This window comes from Squalius cephalus (assembly GCF_949319135.1).
Source record: "Squalius cephalus genome assembly, chromosome: 1".
NCBI lineage: Eukaryota > Metazoa > Chordata > Actinopteri > Cypriniformes > Leuciscidae > Squalius > Squalius cephalus.
Genome location: NC_137122.1, coordinates 59,094,263 through 59,112,412, shown reverse-complemented (window position 1 = coordinate 59,112,412; position 18,150 = coordinate 59,094,263). Strand labels below are relative to the sequence as shown.

At 37.6% G+C, this 18,150-nt stretch overlaps 1 protein-coding gene across 1 annotated transcript in view; it reads left to right on the top strand.

The window, feature by feature from the left end:
* LOC307167111 (NACHT, LRR and PYD domains-containing protein 3-like) overlaps nucleotides 1-18,150 on the top strand; it is a 70,730-nt gene that overhangs the window by 32,608 nt on the left and 19,972 nt on the right. Inside the window, exon 5 of the mRNA XM_079886050.1 lies at nucleotides 9,589-9,762. Within this exon, the coding sequence (XP_079742176.1) occupies nucleotides 9,589-9,762 (174 nt within the window). The remainder of the gene's footprint in view (nucleotides 1-9,588; nucleotides 9,763-18,150) is intronic.

Here is an 18,150-nt window from a genome sequence, read left to right as displayed (position 1 = left end):
TAATCTTTCATTTAATAGCCACAGCAATATTTAGGGCTGCTTCAGCAGGGCTCAGTGCTGAGGATCGGGTCAGCGGTTCAAATGTTTGTCAAAACCAGTGAAATATCAATTATTTAATCCAATTTTGGTACTACAACAAAAACTACCAGCCTAATTAATGTGAATTTAAAACAAGTAAGCAGTCAGTAAGCAAATAAGAACAAACAATCGAATTACATTAGGACAAATAAATACAATAGAACAAAGAAAGGCTACAAATGAAATAAACAGTGTTTTAGAGTTTTTCGGGTATCTAACAGGTACAGAAATTTGTAATCAAAAAGTAATCAAATGTGAAAAAAAGCATATTCATTACTGTATAAATTATATATAGATAGATATTTTTGTAAAGTTGAAAAGGGTAGCCTATTTAGTCAAGAGCAGTGAGTATTTCTTTGTCCTTTGTTTGATTAACATTAAAACACAGAAGCAGGTTTATCAAACTGCTGCCCCTTTAAGACCGAGCGCACGGACCGCATTTGAACATGGCTACGTTCATTTGAGATATAACCGACTTTGTTTACTATAGGATAGTGGCCAAGACGGGCGTTATTACATAATTCTGTGTGAATTCGTCCATACAAGCGCAAGACATGAAAGACAATTTAATTCAGTATTCGCGCGCTGAGACGCTGGTTTGCGAGGCGCGCGCTTTGGATGTTTGCGCTCATGGAACTTCTTGACCTGCACACATTTACATTTACATTTAGTCATTTAGCAGACGCTTTTATCCAAAGCGACTTACAAATTAGGACTAAATTAAGCGAGTCATCATGAAGAGGCAGAAACAACGCAAAAAGTGCTCAAAATACAAAGTTCAGGCATTATTCAGAGTAGCATAAGCCCGATAAGTGAGAGTAGCATAAGCCCGATACACACGTCCTGTAATAATGTAGGGAACCACTCGTTATACTTAAATCAGGTAACAGTTCATGTTTTACTTTACTTACATATACTATTTAGTTTTCATCCAAATAATGTGCTGAGTGAACAATCAGCAATCAAGAGCATTCAACAGAAGTGCGCTCGCTCGCGCTCTCTCTCTCTTGTCAGTTAACGTTAATAATAAGCTACATGCCTTATCTTATTTTCTTTGCCATTGACATCCGACTAAACAAACTTTCCACTGATGTCGGTTTAAAGGGATGTGCTCGCAAAATGTACGTGGTATCGGCAAATTTTTATGAGTACGAGTATATGAGGACAGTATCGGCCCGATCCCCGATGCCAGTATCGGTATCAGGTGTAGGGAACTTTTTCCTTCATCGAAGCAAGAACCAGGAGACATTTGGGATCGCGTTCAAACAGAAGTAATTCTTTATTGAGCGTGCTGCAGTTCTTTCCAAGTCTGTCTAATTTAACTTAACTTTACATGGTATCTTATAGGCATTTTTAGGAGGAGGGACTTTTGGCGGTGGAGACCTTCCCTTTACAAAGTATGCAAATACAATATAGGCGTCAGCTCGTTACCAGAATTTCCGCAGCTCTGATCTCATCAGCATAACAGTGATCCAATCAGCCTGACTAGATCGCCCATACATTAACATTATCATAGAGACAAAAGCACGGCTGTACATTGAGCCCAATGGTCAGGAAATGCATAAAGATAAAGGGTGAGGGTGAGAGTCTCAGCAATTGACCCATTTAGAGAACAGGACTGGCAGGAATCTCTTGATACAATCATCATAACTGCTAAACTTTCCCAGTTTATATTGGAATCTAAATTAAAAACTCAAATGCTAAAATCAGTATTCTTCACCGTGATGTTTATGTAAGAAGCATATTTGAAAGAGATTCTTAAATTTGATATTCTTCACAGGCCATCCCTAGTGTTTATAGAAATAAATGACAATTAAGAATTTAAGTGATAGTCTTTCTGTTTGAGAACTTCATTGATTTAGTGCAACTTTTCCTCCATCTACGAATCACACAAAGTATTAACGCGAAAAGTAAGTGCATGATGTTTTACACTTAAACTATTACAACAGAATCACATATGACTATTGCACTGAGAGATGCATATTCATTAAAGCTTGAGGCCGTTAAACAAAGTTCTACACTAACTGCACCTTGCAGATAAAATTGCACAATAGTAAATTCTAGAGGTCAATGTGTAAAAAAGTAATTACAGCATGAGCCATTTAAAACAAATACAGAAATGCAACTAGTGATCAGTTTTGAATGTTTGTAATAGACATTTTACATACTAGTCGATTATGCCGTTTACATCTTGTTTTCTTTTTGTTTTTGCAAAAAGTCTATAGTCTCAAATAGGAATTTGTGAAAAACATGAACAAATATTGCATAAAGAGAATTAAATGACGGTTCTTCTAGTACGAGAGTGTTTAAGACTAAACAAATCATATTTCTTTTAGAACATCTTTCTGTTATGTCTACGAAACAAATCGGCGTGAAAGATGAGTATTTCTGTTTTTCTGTTAACTATACAACTATTACACATCAAACTCAATGTGCCGATGTTTTCATAAAAAGAAGATCAATTATTAAGTTATAAAACACAACGTCTGTTTTCTGGATCGGGCCTAGAAGACAGATGGCTAAAACTCGGTGTCAAAGTATTGGTGTGGACAGCATAAAAAAATGAATCACCCCGCCCTTTCACATAAAAATACAACTTATCAACTGTAATTCATTAGCTTAACTGTTGTTTAGTGACACACACACACACACACACACACACACACACACACACACACAATAACTGTATCTGTGACTGTGCTGCGAAATGCACCTCTTTAATTGTAATAGTTAGACGAGTTTGATGTGTAATAGTTGTATAGTCTTAACGGTAACAGTTCAAACAGGTGGTGTCCAGGGTGAGTGGAGTCTGTGATGATTTTACCTGCTCTCTTCCTCGGTCTGGAAGAGTACAGGTCCTGGATGGTTGGCACATGGTACTAGTAGAGAACATTATCTTTATAGGTACTTCTATACATGAAGTGGAATGACCAGGAAGAATGGAGGTAGTCACCATTCGGGGAATACTGTTGTGTTGGTCGAGTTGGGCAGTTTGCTCTCAGATGTCCTGCTTGACTGCAATACAGACATAGATGTTCTCTGATGCAGCGTTCTTGTTCCTCTGTGGACAGATGTGTTCATCCTATCTGCATGGGTTCAGTGTCATCCATGGGGAATTTTGTTTGGTAAAGTGGATTAGAGAATCTGTTTGGTTCTGAGAGTAAATGAGATATGTCAATATGGATCTCTAAATTGATGAATAGATACATTTGGGGAATAAAGCTCAGAAATGTTAACCATGGCATAACAAGACTTCACACTTTGCTTAGCATGCTCAGTGCTTAAATAGTCCATAAAATGGAGAACCAATGTTTGTGCAATCAGTCCAGGTATACGAGTTCTGAGATTTGTAGTCCAAGTGCTAATACTCAGATGAGGGAGACAACCGGTGGCAAACGGGAGGATTTTCAGAGGTAGCGTTCATGACAAACTAGTAGTCCAGCAATCAGTTCAGGTGCAGAGATGCACAGATACAGAGATGATCAGTTCAGGTGCAGAGATGCACAGATACTGAGATAAGTTCAGGTGCAGAGGTGCACAGATGCAGAGATGATCAGTTCAGGTGCAGAGATGCACAGATACTGAGATGATAAGTTCAGGTGCAGAGGTGCACAGATGCAGAGATGATCAGTTCAGGTGCAGAGATGCACAGATGCAGAGATGATCAGTTCAGGTGCAGAGATGCACAGATGCAGAGATGATCAGTTCAGATGCACAGATGCAGAGATGATCAGTTCAGGTGCAGAGATGCACAGATGCAGAGATGATCAGTTCAGGTGCAGAGATGCACAGATACAGAGATGATCAGTTCAGGTGCAGAGATGCACAGATACAGAGATGATCAGTTCAGGTGCAGAGATGCACAGATACAGAGATGATCAGTTCAGGTGCAGAGATGCACAGATACAGAGATGATCAGTTCAGATGCACAGATGCAGAGATGATCAGTTCAGGTGCAGAGATGCACAGATACTGAGATGATAAGTTCACATCATATTCAAAGCAATTATATAATGCATGTGTGTCGTCGTCCAAACCGCCCATACAACCCCCCCCCCCCCCCCCGGTCGTCGTCGGTACGCAAATTTTTTTTCCAAGGTTGGCAGGTATGTGATCAGTTCAGATGCAGAGATGCACAGATGATCAGTTCAGGTGCAGAGGTGCACAGATGCAGAGATGATCAGTTCAGGTGCAGATATGCACAGATGCAGAGATGATCAGTTCAGATGCGGAGATGCACAGATGCAGAGATGATCAGTTCAGGTGCAGAGATGCACAGATACAGAGATGATCAGTTCAGATGCGGAGATGCACAGATGCAGAGATGATCAGTTCAGGTGCAGAGATGCACAGATACAGAGATGATCAGTTCAGGTGCAGAGATGCACAGATACAGAGATGATCAGTTCAGGTGCAGAGATGCACAGATACTGAGATAAGTTCAGGTGCAGAGGTGCACAGATGCAGAGATGATCAGTTCAGGTGCAGAGATGCACAGATACTGAGATGATAAGTTCAGGTGCAGAGGTGCACAGATGCAGAGATGATCAGTTCAGGTGCAGAGATGCACAGATGCAGAGATGATCAGTTCAGGTGCAGAGATGCACAGATGCAGAGATGATCAGTTCAGATGCACAGATGCAGAGATGATCAGTTCAGGTGCAGAGATGCACAGATGCAGAGATGATCAGTTCAGGTGCAGAGATGCACAGATACAGAGATGATCAGTTCAGGTGCAGAGATGCACAGATACAGAGATGATCAGTTCAGGTGCAGAGATGCACAGATACAGAGATGATCAGTTCAGGTGCAGAGATGCACAGATACAGAGATGATCAGTTCAGATGCACAGATGCAGAGATGATCAGTTCAGGTGCAGAGATGCACAGATACTGAGATGATAAGTTCACATCATATGCAAAGCAATTATATAATGCATGTGTGTCGTCGTCCAAACCGCCCATACAAACCCCCCCCCCCCCCCCCCCCGGTCGTCGTCGGTACGCAAAATTTTTTTCCAAGGTTGGCAGGTATGTGATCAGTTCAGATGCAGAGATGCACAGATGATCAGTTCAGGTGCAGAGGTGCACAGATGCAGAGATGATCAGTTCAGGTGCAGATATGCACAGATGCAGAGATGATCAGTTCAGATGCGGAGATGCACAGATGCAGAGATGATCAGTTCAGGTGCAGAGATGCACAGATACAGAGATGATCAGTTCAGGTGCAGAGATGCACAGATGCAGAGATGATCAGTTCAGGTGCAGAGATGCACAGATACAGAGATGATCAGTTCAGGTGCAGAGATGCACAGATGCAGAGATGATCAGTTCAGGTGCAGAGATGCACATATACAGAGATGATCAGTTCAGGTGCAGAGATGCAGAGATGATCAGTTCAGGTGCAGAGATGCACAGATACAGAGATGATCAGTTCAGGTGCAGAGATGATCAGTTCAGGTGCAGAGATGCACAGATACAGAGATGATCAGTTCAGGTGCAGAGATGCACAGATGCAGAGATCATCAGTTCAGGTGCAGAGATGCAGAGATACAGAGATGATCAGTTCAGATGCACAGATGCAGAGATCATCAGTTCAGGTGCAGAGATGCACAGATGCAGAGATGATCAGTTCAGGTGCAGAGATGCACAGATACAGAGATGATCAGTTCAGGTGCAGAGATGATCAGTTCAGGTGCAGAGATGCACAGATACAGAGATGATCAGTTCAGGTGCAGAGATGCACAGATGCAGAGATCATCAGTTCAGGTGCAGAGATGATCAGTTCAGGTGCAGAGATGCACAGATGCAGAGATCATCAGTTCAGGTGCAGAGATGCACAGATACAGAGATCATCAGTTCAGGTGCAGAGATGCACAGATACAGAGATGATCAGTTCAGGTGCAGATATGCACAGATACAGAGATGATCAGTTCAGGTGCAGAGATGCACAGATACAGAGATCATCAGTTCAGGTGCAGAGATGCACAGATACAGAGATCATCAGTTCAGGTGCAGAGATGCACAGATACAGAGATGATCAGTTCAGGTGCAGAGATGCACAGATGCAGAGATCATCAGTTCAGGTGCAGAGATGATCAGTTCAGGTGCAGAGATGCACAGATGCAGAGATCATCAGTTCAGGTGCAGAGATGCACAGATACAGAGATCATCAGTTCAGGTGCAGAGATGCACAGATACAGAGATGATCAGTTCAGGTGCAGAGATGCACAGATACAGAGATCATCAGTTCAGGTGCAGAGATGCACAGATACAGAGATGATCAGTTCAGGTGCAGATATGCACAGATACAGAGATCACCAGTTCAGGTGCAGAGATGCACAGATACAGAGATGATCAGTTCAGGTGCAGATATGCACAGATGCAGAGATCATCAGTTCAGGTGCGGAGATGCACAGATACAGAGATGATCAGTTCAGGTGCAGAGATGCACAGATGCAGAGATGATCAGTTCAGGTGCAGAGATGCACAGATACAGAGATGATCAGTTCAGGTGCAGAGATGCACAGATGCAGAGATGATCAGTTCAGGTGCAGATATGCACAGATACAGAGATCATCAGTTCAGGTGCAGAGATGCACAGATGCAGAGATCATCAGTTCAGGTGCGGAGATGCACAGATACAGAGATGATCAGTTCAGGTGCAGAGATGCACAGATGCAGAGATCATCAGTTCAGGTGCAGAGATGCACAGATGCAGATATCATCAGTTCAGGTGCAGAGATGCACAGATGCAGAGATCATCAGTTCAGGTGCAGAGATGCACAGATGCAGATATCATCAGTTCAGGTGCAGATATCATCAGTTCAGGTGCGCTCCATGTTTCCACTTAAACAGATATGTGGCTATAGTGATCTGTCATATTCATTAAAGAGTGTCAAAATGGTATTTATTGTTTTAATTTGAAAGTTGAGACCTTGTTCTTATAAAAATAACAAAGCGCCTAGCTTATTGTGCTTATTAGATAGGAGTAAGTAACAGGCTATTTATTATGTTTGTAAAATTATTACCTTCATCTGGGTGTGGATGGTGATGATCCCTCAGGTGCTGTACATATTAGATGTGTTTGCCGCTTTTGCTGACTCTTTTCATCTAAATGTTTTGAATATTGTATACCTGTCATCAACTACTCCTGAATCATTTTTCGATTTCCAAAATGCTCCCAATTAGGGATGGCGAAAACTAAAAATTTTCTTGACCGACCACAGAGCCTCATTAGCCGGTTGAAACCAGTTAACCGATTAGTTTAAAATAGGGCTGAACAATATTCTGTTTTAACATCGACATCGAGATGTGCGCATGAGCGATAGTCACATCGCCGGAACATGCGATGTGAAGGGTAGTAGCACCCATGCCATGGTGTATTAAGAGAATGATGATTTTGTACCAAAAAGAAAGTCAAAATCAGTTATTTGGGACTATTTCGTCTACAAAAAGGAGGATGTTGACCAAAAAGAGGTACTTGCCTGGATTGTTATAAAGTTGTGGATGGTTGTCTTTTTTAAAAAGTCTTTTATTTTTCGTGTTCGCATTTATGAGGAAAAAACAATGTTACGTGACAGTTATCCACAACGGACGCGACCGCTCTGAAAGCGGCACTAAAAGACTGCTTTAAAACTTTCACAGAGACCTTAAACTGAAAGCACAAAGCCTTTCTTTAAAGCGAATTTCGTTTTGTATTAATTATCTTAATTTTAATCAGTGTTTCATTATCCAACTTTCTCAATTTAATAAATAAAAAGTAAAGTAGACAATAGATAATCACGACACGGAGGCGCCAGCGCCTGAACTGGAGCTAAGCTGTCATCCATGAACCGAAACTCAACGTATAAGGTAGCCTACTCGCCTCACACACCTAAAAAAAATAGAAATATATCTATTATCTACAGAAATCTCTACTTTTAAACAGAACCATTCAAAACAAAATAAAACGATGTAATCCATATGAAATGTGTAGCTATTTCTCTCCGGCGTGTTCACTACTGCGAAGATCGCGAGTCAGACTTCATCTTTGCAGCTGACAAAGAAAACACTTGTTTATACAATTTAGACAATTAAAATGTCTCATTGCAATATTTTACATATTCATAATCATTACTTTTACTGGTTCTTTGTGACAGCTTTTAGGTGCCGTTTACATGAACGCGTCACTGCATCAGCACCGAAAACAGAGAGAGAGAGAATAAGATTGTTTTTTTTTTTTACTTATTTTGAGGAATTATAGCCTAATGAACAAACATCTGTTATGAGCGCCGCCAAGTTGGATTGCGTAGAATGTTCACCGAATTCTGACAGAAATATGCTCTAATTTTGGAATAAAATATTAAGTGACCTTTTTGTCACTTGTAATGAAGCTTGCTTATTAGTGAAATTATTAATATCATGGAATGGTAATTATTGACTTTAACCTGGATTGATCATGGCTCGCAATAGGCCTATCGCAATATATATCGTTGGAAAAAAAATAAAAATAATGTTTTAAAAAAATGTTTCCAATATCGTGCAGCCGCGCCTGCAATTTCGCAACTCTGTCGCATCTCTCTGCTGCTCTGCCTCCCGCTTTGGCTACCTTTCTCACCCGAAGAGGCTTGCGGCTGTCGCGTTTTCAGGCGATACATCATAGATGATGTGCTACTACTGTATTTAAGCACTGGTATCACACAAGTTGCAACTTACATCTGTGTCATTCTTTTTGGTGAAATGGTCTCACGCACTACTTTTATTTGCACGCTTCATCCTGTCGTCTGCCTTGGCTCTAACCTCGAGTGTTTTAGCCTTTAGCCTTTACTTTTCGCAAACCTTGTGAGCGCACGAACCCAAACGCTGTGACCTCGCGCCAAATGTTTTTATTGGTTTATTAAGTACAAACAGGCGAGTAATGAAAAATTGAGTATGAAAAATTTGTTCACTTCACACAAAAAGATCTTGGAATGAGATGGCTAACTGTAGTAGCGTTTAGTCCACTGTCTATAATAGCCTAATTTAGAGATCTTTTTTTCTTTTCTTTTTTTTTTTTTTTTACCGACTACCGACAACTTTGATCGGTTAACGTTGATACGGTCAACCATCGGTCAAACGGTCATCGGTTAACATCCCTACTCCCAATTGCTTAATTAATTTGCTGAATCTGTGCATACAAGTCCAGGAGATTGCATAATTCCTCCATGTTTTCATTTTGAGAGTTTCACATGCGCTAAAAGTTCATGCTTCGTACGCGCCCTTCGTTACCTAGAGGATCCAGACAGGCAAGTCTGAATGACTCATTTTAATTTTTTTTATTTTTAACAATAGCTTCCAAAATCTTACTGTTTAATAACGTGACCATTTTAATCATTGTCAATTGTGAAATTAGGTAACCACGACATCCCTAATGGCAATCAATCAGAGGTCCTTGTAAAGATATTGATGGGTTGAAGAGCCATGTTGTTTATTGTAGTGTATATTCTCTAAAAATGAAGCACACTGACATGAACACTTACTGTTGTTGTAGATTATCTGGATGTATGGTGACAGAGGAAGGTTGTGCTGCTCTGGCTTCAGCTCTGAGTTCAAACCCTTCACACCTGAGAGAGCTGGATCTGAGCTACAATCACCCAGGAGAATCAGGAGTGAAGCTGCTCTCTGATATTATGAACCATCCAGACTGCACACTGGACAAACTCAAGTAAGTGGATCAGTAAGAATCATGTGAGTTTGGTGTGCATGTGAGACTGAGAGTTTTTAATAGTTTTTGAGGTTGTCAAGAGACACTTCTTTATTAACCAGGATACTGAAGTTAACAAACATTGGTGCATATCTGTCAAAACATTGGTTTTTACATTCTAAATTATAGAATTATAATAGATTCCTATGGACAGTTCACTTACAGCTCTAGGGTCTTTGGCAGTAGATAATACAATAACAAATATAAGCCCCTCCAACTTTAGTGCATTTACCATCAAAGGTCTGACCTTTTCAGATCACTGCCAGATCAATGTCTTCATGAAATATGATAACAAACCAAAAATACTAAATTAAATAACAAATAGGTTTAGGTGTTCAAATATGTCTGTCAAAATTATTGTAGCTGTTCAAATTGAAAACCATGCCCCATAATGACAAAAGTTTACCCCAAATACAATACATCTCCCTTGTCATTTACATTGGTGTATTGACTGAATTTTTTCTCTGAATGTTTTTTTAGTTCAGATTAGTGTTGTCAAATCTACCGGTACTTCGGTGCCAAGTCGGTACTGAATTTTTTTAAAATGTGACGATACCAGCATTTCTGTAATACCGGTAGTTCCGTGTTCATCTAAGCGCGGGGCTCCAGACTAAATTTTTTACTAGGAGCACTGTAGCCGATATATACCACGATAGTGTCTGTGTTTATTAAACCACAAAAAGACTAACCTTGCATGTTCTGCTGGTCTGTGTGAGAATGAATGGCGCAGACGCGCAGTTTCATTTAACGTTACCTCACTCACAAACACACACACACACTGAAGCACGAGTGATACTCACGCTGTTTTCAGTCTCTGCTACCTCACGATATGATGACATGATGAAATTCATCTCCAGAGCCGCTCTGAGAGTCACTTCATGAGCATTTTACTGTTTCATTTGAGAAAAACTATCGTCATATCATACATAACCAGAAATTTAAAGGTCTTCATGGCAACCCGTCAAAATAAAAGTTCGTTTTAACTTGAAGAAATTGACAGAAATAATTATATTAGGCTACGGTACAGTAGATTTAGCTACATCTCCATGTACAGATGGTGGACAACCAGAATGAGACTTTTACCGCCGCCGTTCCCGCGGCGGCAAAATTGGGATGTGTATTTGCTGCCTTTTACCGCTGAGTGGCGCTGTAATCACAGACTTTGAAAAGTGTCAGTTTATTCTCTTTATGACGTAATCTGCCGCGGCAGTAATCTGAGCTGAGGTCACAGATAAATTCAAGATAAATATTGTGGTTAAACAAATTCAAATTCATTAAATTTAAACAAAGTAGATACACGTTAACATTGTGTGCCCAGTTTTTCTATAATTTAGAAAGGCTATGTCAATAGGTTACTTGTCATTTACTTCGTGTTATTTTAATGTGTTTGTAGATTCATTAACTGAAACATAACAGTGAAATAAATTAAAATAATTTACCGTAAAATTAAAACATTTTCAGGACTTGCAGTTACTAACCGATGTTAGTCGGTTTAAGCATTATTTGTTATATTCAGAATTAAATAGGCTTATATATTGTTATGATTATCAATTGAATTCTTTAATAAATAATCAACCACAATGCCTATTAGCCTACTGCCGCAGCAAAATTAAACCAGTCGAATTTCAAAGTCGTTCGCGAAATGACTAGGCTAGGCATTTTAAAAGGTAAGTTTCCTATCTGTTTATTTAAAAAAAAAAAAAAAACATGGCGCAAGATCTTGGCGCAAGAAAAAAAAAACTTTTTTCATTATTTGAACAAAAATGAGACTGATTGAATATGTAAAAATATAAACAAACAAATCAGAGAATAAAACAAACTTTTAGGGAAAAAATATAGGCCTATTATGCTTCAACAGAATTGGTTAACATTAACGAAAGCAAAATATGTAAAAATACATTTCAAACAAAATAAAACAAAACAAATTCGTGGCCGAGTGGTAGGCTATAACTTACGTTTCAATAATTCAGATGACACGGTTCAAATCCCGAACAAACATGGGCTACTTTTTTATTATTAATGCAGAGAGATTTGATAGTTCTAAAATATTGCTACACCATATTGTTTTTTTCTCCTATAGCCTATATTAAATATTTTATATTTATAAAATAAAATTACCATTCATTTCCATTTTACATTAGGGACCATTTTTATCCAACAGAATGGCTGAATTAACATCTGCATAATAATAATAATAATAATAATAAATAAATAAATAAATAAATAAACAGCACAAGGTCTTGTAAAAACACTTTTTTTAAATTTTTTCGACACATAATTTCGAGACAGTAAATTGCCAATGTTAAAAAAATTAAAAAATAAAAAAGACTATAACAAACTTTTAAAACAGAGAAAATAGTAGACCTAGGCTATTCAGACGATAGCTCTGTGGTCAATACATTAACAATAGCCTCGGAGCTTCAAACGATCTGAGATCGAATCTCAGTGTAGCCGACAGTGTTTATGTTTTTCCGTTCTTGATGCTTAAATATGCATCTGTTTATTAAAGTAAATCATCTTGTTTAATTATCAATTGTACATTACAACATAAATTTGCTACATTCCAGTTGAGCCGCTGCAAAGACGACACATCTGATGAAGGAAGACTTTCAGCCGATTGCACCAGAAAATGAAGATGATGAAGCTCGTCTTTAATCTGCTAAATTATTTTTTTTGTGTGTGTGAATCATTCACGAGATTGAGATGACTGACAGTGATACCCGGCCATAGCAACGGAAGACATTTTCAAAACAGATCGAACAAATCAGAAAAATACTTTCAATACAGTATTGCTTTCAATTAAAAAATAAACAATGAAAATGTAAAAGAAAAAGAAAATTAATTAAGTTTGAAAACCCATCGCACATTTCAAGGTATGAATAGTGTCGGGACAGTTTATTTATTTAAACAGGGTTGCATCGATAGAGTTTATTCCCTTTGTGATGCAAAATAAGAAACACAGAATCTTATTCTTGCAACATTTTAAATTTCTATTGTTAATAGTTAATAATTAAAAAATAAAAACGGTACAAAACGAAAAAAGTTCATTTGCAACATAAATTAAGAACAGGCGTTTTTCTTTGCCTTTCTCGCGCTGGATATTTTTTTAGCAAGTTTGGTCTCCCTCACTGCGCGCGGCGGGTCTTTCTCGAAATTAAGCATTTCAGCGTAAAAAAACACCATACAGCTGATAATACTGTATATGTCGCTGTGTGTCATCCACACAAATCACGAAAGAAAAAACTGTAACAAATAGCTTTTGTTCCTTCAAAGATACAACATGCCTTGCTGAATTCACCTCACAATAAAACGAGGTGGGTCGCGAATTAAAGAGCTCTGTATCTGCTAAATTGAAATTGTGTGTGGAAAACCTTTAAATGCAATAAATAAAACTACAATATATAATTTAATAAGATATAGGGCCTACTGTACATAGGCTATGGACTTTTGGAGATTTTGAGATTAATCCTTAAAAGAATTTTGCCTTTGCCTGCTCATCAGGCTGGCTCCGACACTCTCCATATGAAAGACGGAACATTAACACCTCTGTCCTGCACCCCCACGATAAAGCAACTATTGCCTTCTCCAAACCCCCCACAGGCTAGCTGAGTTTGCAAAACAAAACAAAGAGTTTGCCACTCGTCGTGGTGTGCCAAAACACTTAATTATAAACTTCAATATTTCATTCAAAACAATCTCAAAACGCTTTGTGACATTTTGAAAAGCCGTGGATGCATTACTGCCACTGGAACCATGAACGCAACAGAATACTGGTTCTGATTTTATTGTTTGTCGTTTAAACGTCATATATATGTATATATATGTATGTATATATCTCACGATTGGAATTATTATAGGCTACAGAAGTAAAGTCATTGTATAATATTTGTTCCTTAGTGTAAAATGGAAATGCATGGTGATTTTATTTTGTAAATAGGCTGTAAGCAAAAAACTATGTTTTAGAACTAGACAAATCTCTCTGCATCAACAATAGACTTTAAAATGCATTAATAGACTAATATAAAAATTTCAGTAGTCCAAGTTACTTCGGGATTCGAACCCGTGTCATCTAAATGATCGTAACGTAAGTTCAACCACTCGGCCACGATTCACTCGTTGCGACATGGCTTAACCCTCTGGGGTCTAAGGTGTTTTTGGGGTCCTTGAGATGTTCTGACATGCCCTGACATTTTTGCTTTTTTCAGTTGCTTATAAACATATTAATGGCAAAAAAAAATTACACACTATTTAGCACAAACAGGGCTACCATGAAATGTGAGCAACAAGAATGTACATGTCTGCATTTTTGAGAGAATAATGTTTATGCGTGGTTATTGAAAAAACTAAAAACTAAAGCTTCTGAAATAAGGCCATAAAACACATTCTAAATATGTGCCAATAAGACTTTTGTCTAAAAGATGTCATCGCCTAGTGTTTTTTCTTCAAAATGAAGTGAAAATCACCCTGCCTTATCATTCACATAACACAATACATTGATTTGAATTTTGCAAAGCACTTTCTGTTTGGAAAGGCCATATGCGGAGTGGGCGTCAACGGTCATGCATATATAGTGGTTCACACCTTAGGAGACAATGGGGCCTGCATACTTAATTAGCCATTCATTCAGGTGAGTCACTGAGCCACAAGAATGCAAGAGCAACAGTTGGAAGCATCTCAATTCTTTTTTATTTTTCCTCATATTGTGCTTGCAATTTGGCCTATAATATCCAAGGAAAACATGTCTAGTAATTGTGCAGTTAATTCTCATACTGTATTTTCAGTTTTGGAATATTTATGCTCTCCCCAAATTTGTCAATAATAAAACACAATAAAAGTTATTTAAAGAAAAGGCTTATATTTACCTTTTAATAGTTTGTTTACATCTACCTTGTAAATATATTTTTTTATTAAAAAGGTTACAATTACAACAACAATTCAAGTGTAATCTTTCTTTGTAAAAACTAAAGTATACATTTTATCATACATATTTCAAAGTTAAGGATTTGATTGATTATTTGATAACTTTATTTTTGACCAAACATATTATATTTAACATAAGCAAATATTGGCAAACAAAAGCTTATTTGAGGTGGCAGATATTTTACATTAAAAATGTATAATCTATCCAAAACTAATCAACGAAATGTTGTCTTTCATATGTCTGTAACATAGGTCTTTCATTTTTATTATAAGAAATATAAATGTTAATTTGCAGTTTAAATCCAGGAAATTTGTTAATGAAAAAATTATTAAAAGTAAGATACAATTGATACAAAACGAAATTCGTTTTAAAGAAAGGATTTGTACTTTCTGTTTTGAGGTCTCTGTGAAAGTTTGAAAGTCTTTTAGTGATTTTTTTAGAGCGCTCGCGTCCATAATGGAGAACTGTCTCGTAATATTGTTTTTCCCTCATAAATGCGAACACGAAAAATAAAAGACAAAAGACTTTTAAGTAAAACTTACTCCGAAATTGTGTTCTCGGCGGAATTCGCTCTTCAAAATGCTGCCGTTCGTCGTCTGAGTTACAATCTTCCTCTGAGGAAAAGGTGCATTCTTCCTCGCCGTCCAGAATCATCTGAAGGGAGTCTTTATTACCGGAGAAGCGTGTCATACTCAAAACGCGATGAATTATCAGTAAGTCTGATGAAGAAACTTTTTATGGCATTGATAGGGGGGCGGGTGCGCTGCATACTAGATCATCTAACGATTTACATGTGAATCGCGCCGGGGGCGGGGCGGCCGCAGCTGATTATAGAGATAATGAGGCAGAAGGAAAAGCGGTACCTCTCCTTGCTTTCAAGCGGATTACATGAGTTGAAAACATTTGTTTTTTATATAAATTACTTCATTTAAAAGAGGAGATTTTAAGCTTCATAAAGACATATCTCACGTGCCTGTGTGAGAAGTATTCGCTGAGTTATGATTCATTTTCGGACGCGTTTCAGAATGGACTACACGGACAGAGAGAAGGCAGAACTCGCTTCGTGTTTATTTTTCTTTATTTGGCGAAAAGCACAACACTTTGTTTTTATTGTGAGTGTACACAAAAATAATACACACTTAACAGGATAGATTGATGTATAACACAAGCATATAAGATAAAAATTAATATTTTTATTTTATTATTTTTTTGCACTCATACGGAAAAAAACGAGCCTATCGCGCCGGCGCGATAGCCGACCTCAGGGGGTTAACGTTCCAGTGTGTGTTCGTTCACACAAGCGAGAAGCGCTCTTCATTCAAATGAACGCGCCGCCGCGTTTGTCGAACACTAATTCAACATGCCAGAATAAAACCTGGCTTTAGAACAATGCATAGCGCCACTCGTCGTGGTGTGCCAAAAAATTTACAATAATTTAGTTTCATTTATTTCAGTGTTAATGTTTGAGTTAAAAAAATCCTCTACAAATTAAATTAACACAAAGTCGGCTATAAGAGTCCTTTATAGGCTACGTAAAAAAGCAAAGGGCTTACAGTCTTAACATTTAGGCTACTTTGCTTAAATTCGATACATTTATTTTCAGTAGGGCCTAATAAATTTGTAGGGATGTATATGCTTTACCAACGCTATGTATTCAATTAAAGTTCCAAGAGGTCTGGTCTCTATATTTCCTTCCCAGCTGACACTAATATGCAAGTGCACAGAAAAAATCACAACTTGTGCTTGCTGCGAACGCAAGTTATTTAAGGTGTCTCAACTGTACACAGTCTACCCTACAGTGTGAATTCGTTACAAGGTTTCATTTAGTTAAATTAATGTGCAGCAATTTGTACAAATAGAGTCTATAGGCCTACTATACTGTTGTAGCCATTAAATAATCTCATTTAGTATCATATTTGTTAAAATATTATAATGTTTTTTTTTTTTCCATCTATGTTGAATATGAAAAGTGAACAGCAGGAGTAAGATAGGATGCATTATATCGAGAGATTTATATATGGAGTGGGTCAGACATGATTTTGACCACTTCATTAAGTTTTGTTTAGTAGAAAACTTTTCTTTGAAGTGAATTTCGTTTTCTATAAATTGTATCTTAATTTTAATAAATTTTTCATCAACCAATTGCCTGGATTTAATAAGTAAGAGAAGCAAATATAACAGACACTAATCATGGAGGCGCCCTCGCGGTCACTTGCATTGCACGTCAGCTGGAGCGCATCTCATCCTCCTAACTTAACGAAACTCAGCGTATGCCTCACACAGACATGATAAATACATCAAATACACAAAGCTTGAAATGTCTTCAAACGAAATAATTCAAAACGAAAAGAAAAAGGCTACTCTCTGATTATGTCTTTATGTGCATTTCTCTCTAGGTACGTTCACTACAAATATGGCGATCGTCAACTTCATCTTTGCAGTCGACACTGTCAGAAAACACTAGTTTATTGATAAAAATCATTGCACGCATCACCGGATTTAAATACACATCTTGCTTGTTGCACCACACATATTATGTCGAAAAAAACGAAATATTATGTTGAAATAACATTATTATTAATAATACATCTTTTAGAATATTTGATTAAATGCTTATTGTTGCACTTGTTCAATTTTAATAAAATTAAAACTTTAATTGTGATAATTAAAATTAAATATTTAGTGGCCAAGTTTTGCTAATTTATTATATAGGCTATTATATGCCTATTGCCTAGGTCATATTAAGACAAGGCATATATTAAGTTATTTTAGCTGTTATGAGAAAAATAAATCTAACGAAATCTAAAATCTAAATCTAATAAATCTAAAAAACAAGTTATAAAAACTCGGTGAGTGTTTTAGCGCAATTTTTTCACCTCATGGGATCACAACACTAAGAGATAGTAAATCTTTTCCTGGATTTTTTTTGTGCGTTCCCGAGATTAGACCTTCCTTAACATAATGCCGAAAACCCGAAGTCTCTAGGTGGTCTGGTTGAGGAGTAGATAGAAGTGCAAGATTGGTGCGCACAGACGCACAGAACAGAAATCATTAATTAACAATCGCAATTTGTCCGGTGGAAAATTGCGCTAAAAATTCTAACGCCAATTCAACATGCCAGAATAAAACCTGATTTTTGAACAATGCGTAACGCCACTCGGCCTGGTGTGCCAAAACACTACATTTTAAACTTCAATGTTTAATTCAAAACAATCTCAAAAAGCGTTGTGACATTTTTTTTAAAGCAGTAGCCTAGCCTATATACATTAAGGGCATTGAAACCATGATCTTAACTAAAACGCGTTCCGCGTAATCTCTCAAAAATTATGCCACACTACTCCATGTATTTTTTTTTCTAAAATTGATTCTATCTTTGGTTCTATTCAGTTGTAGCCTAATAGGCCTATTTGTATAAGAAAAATATGCCT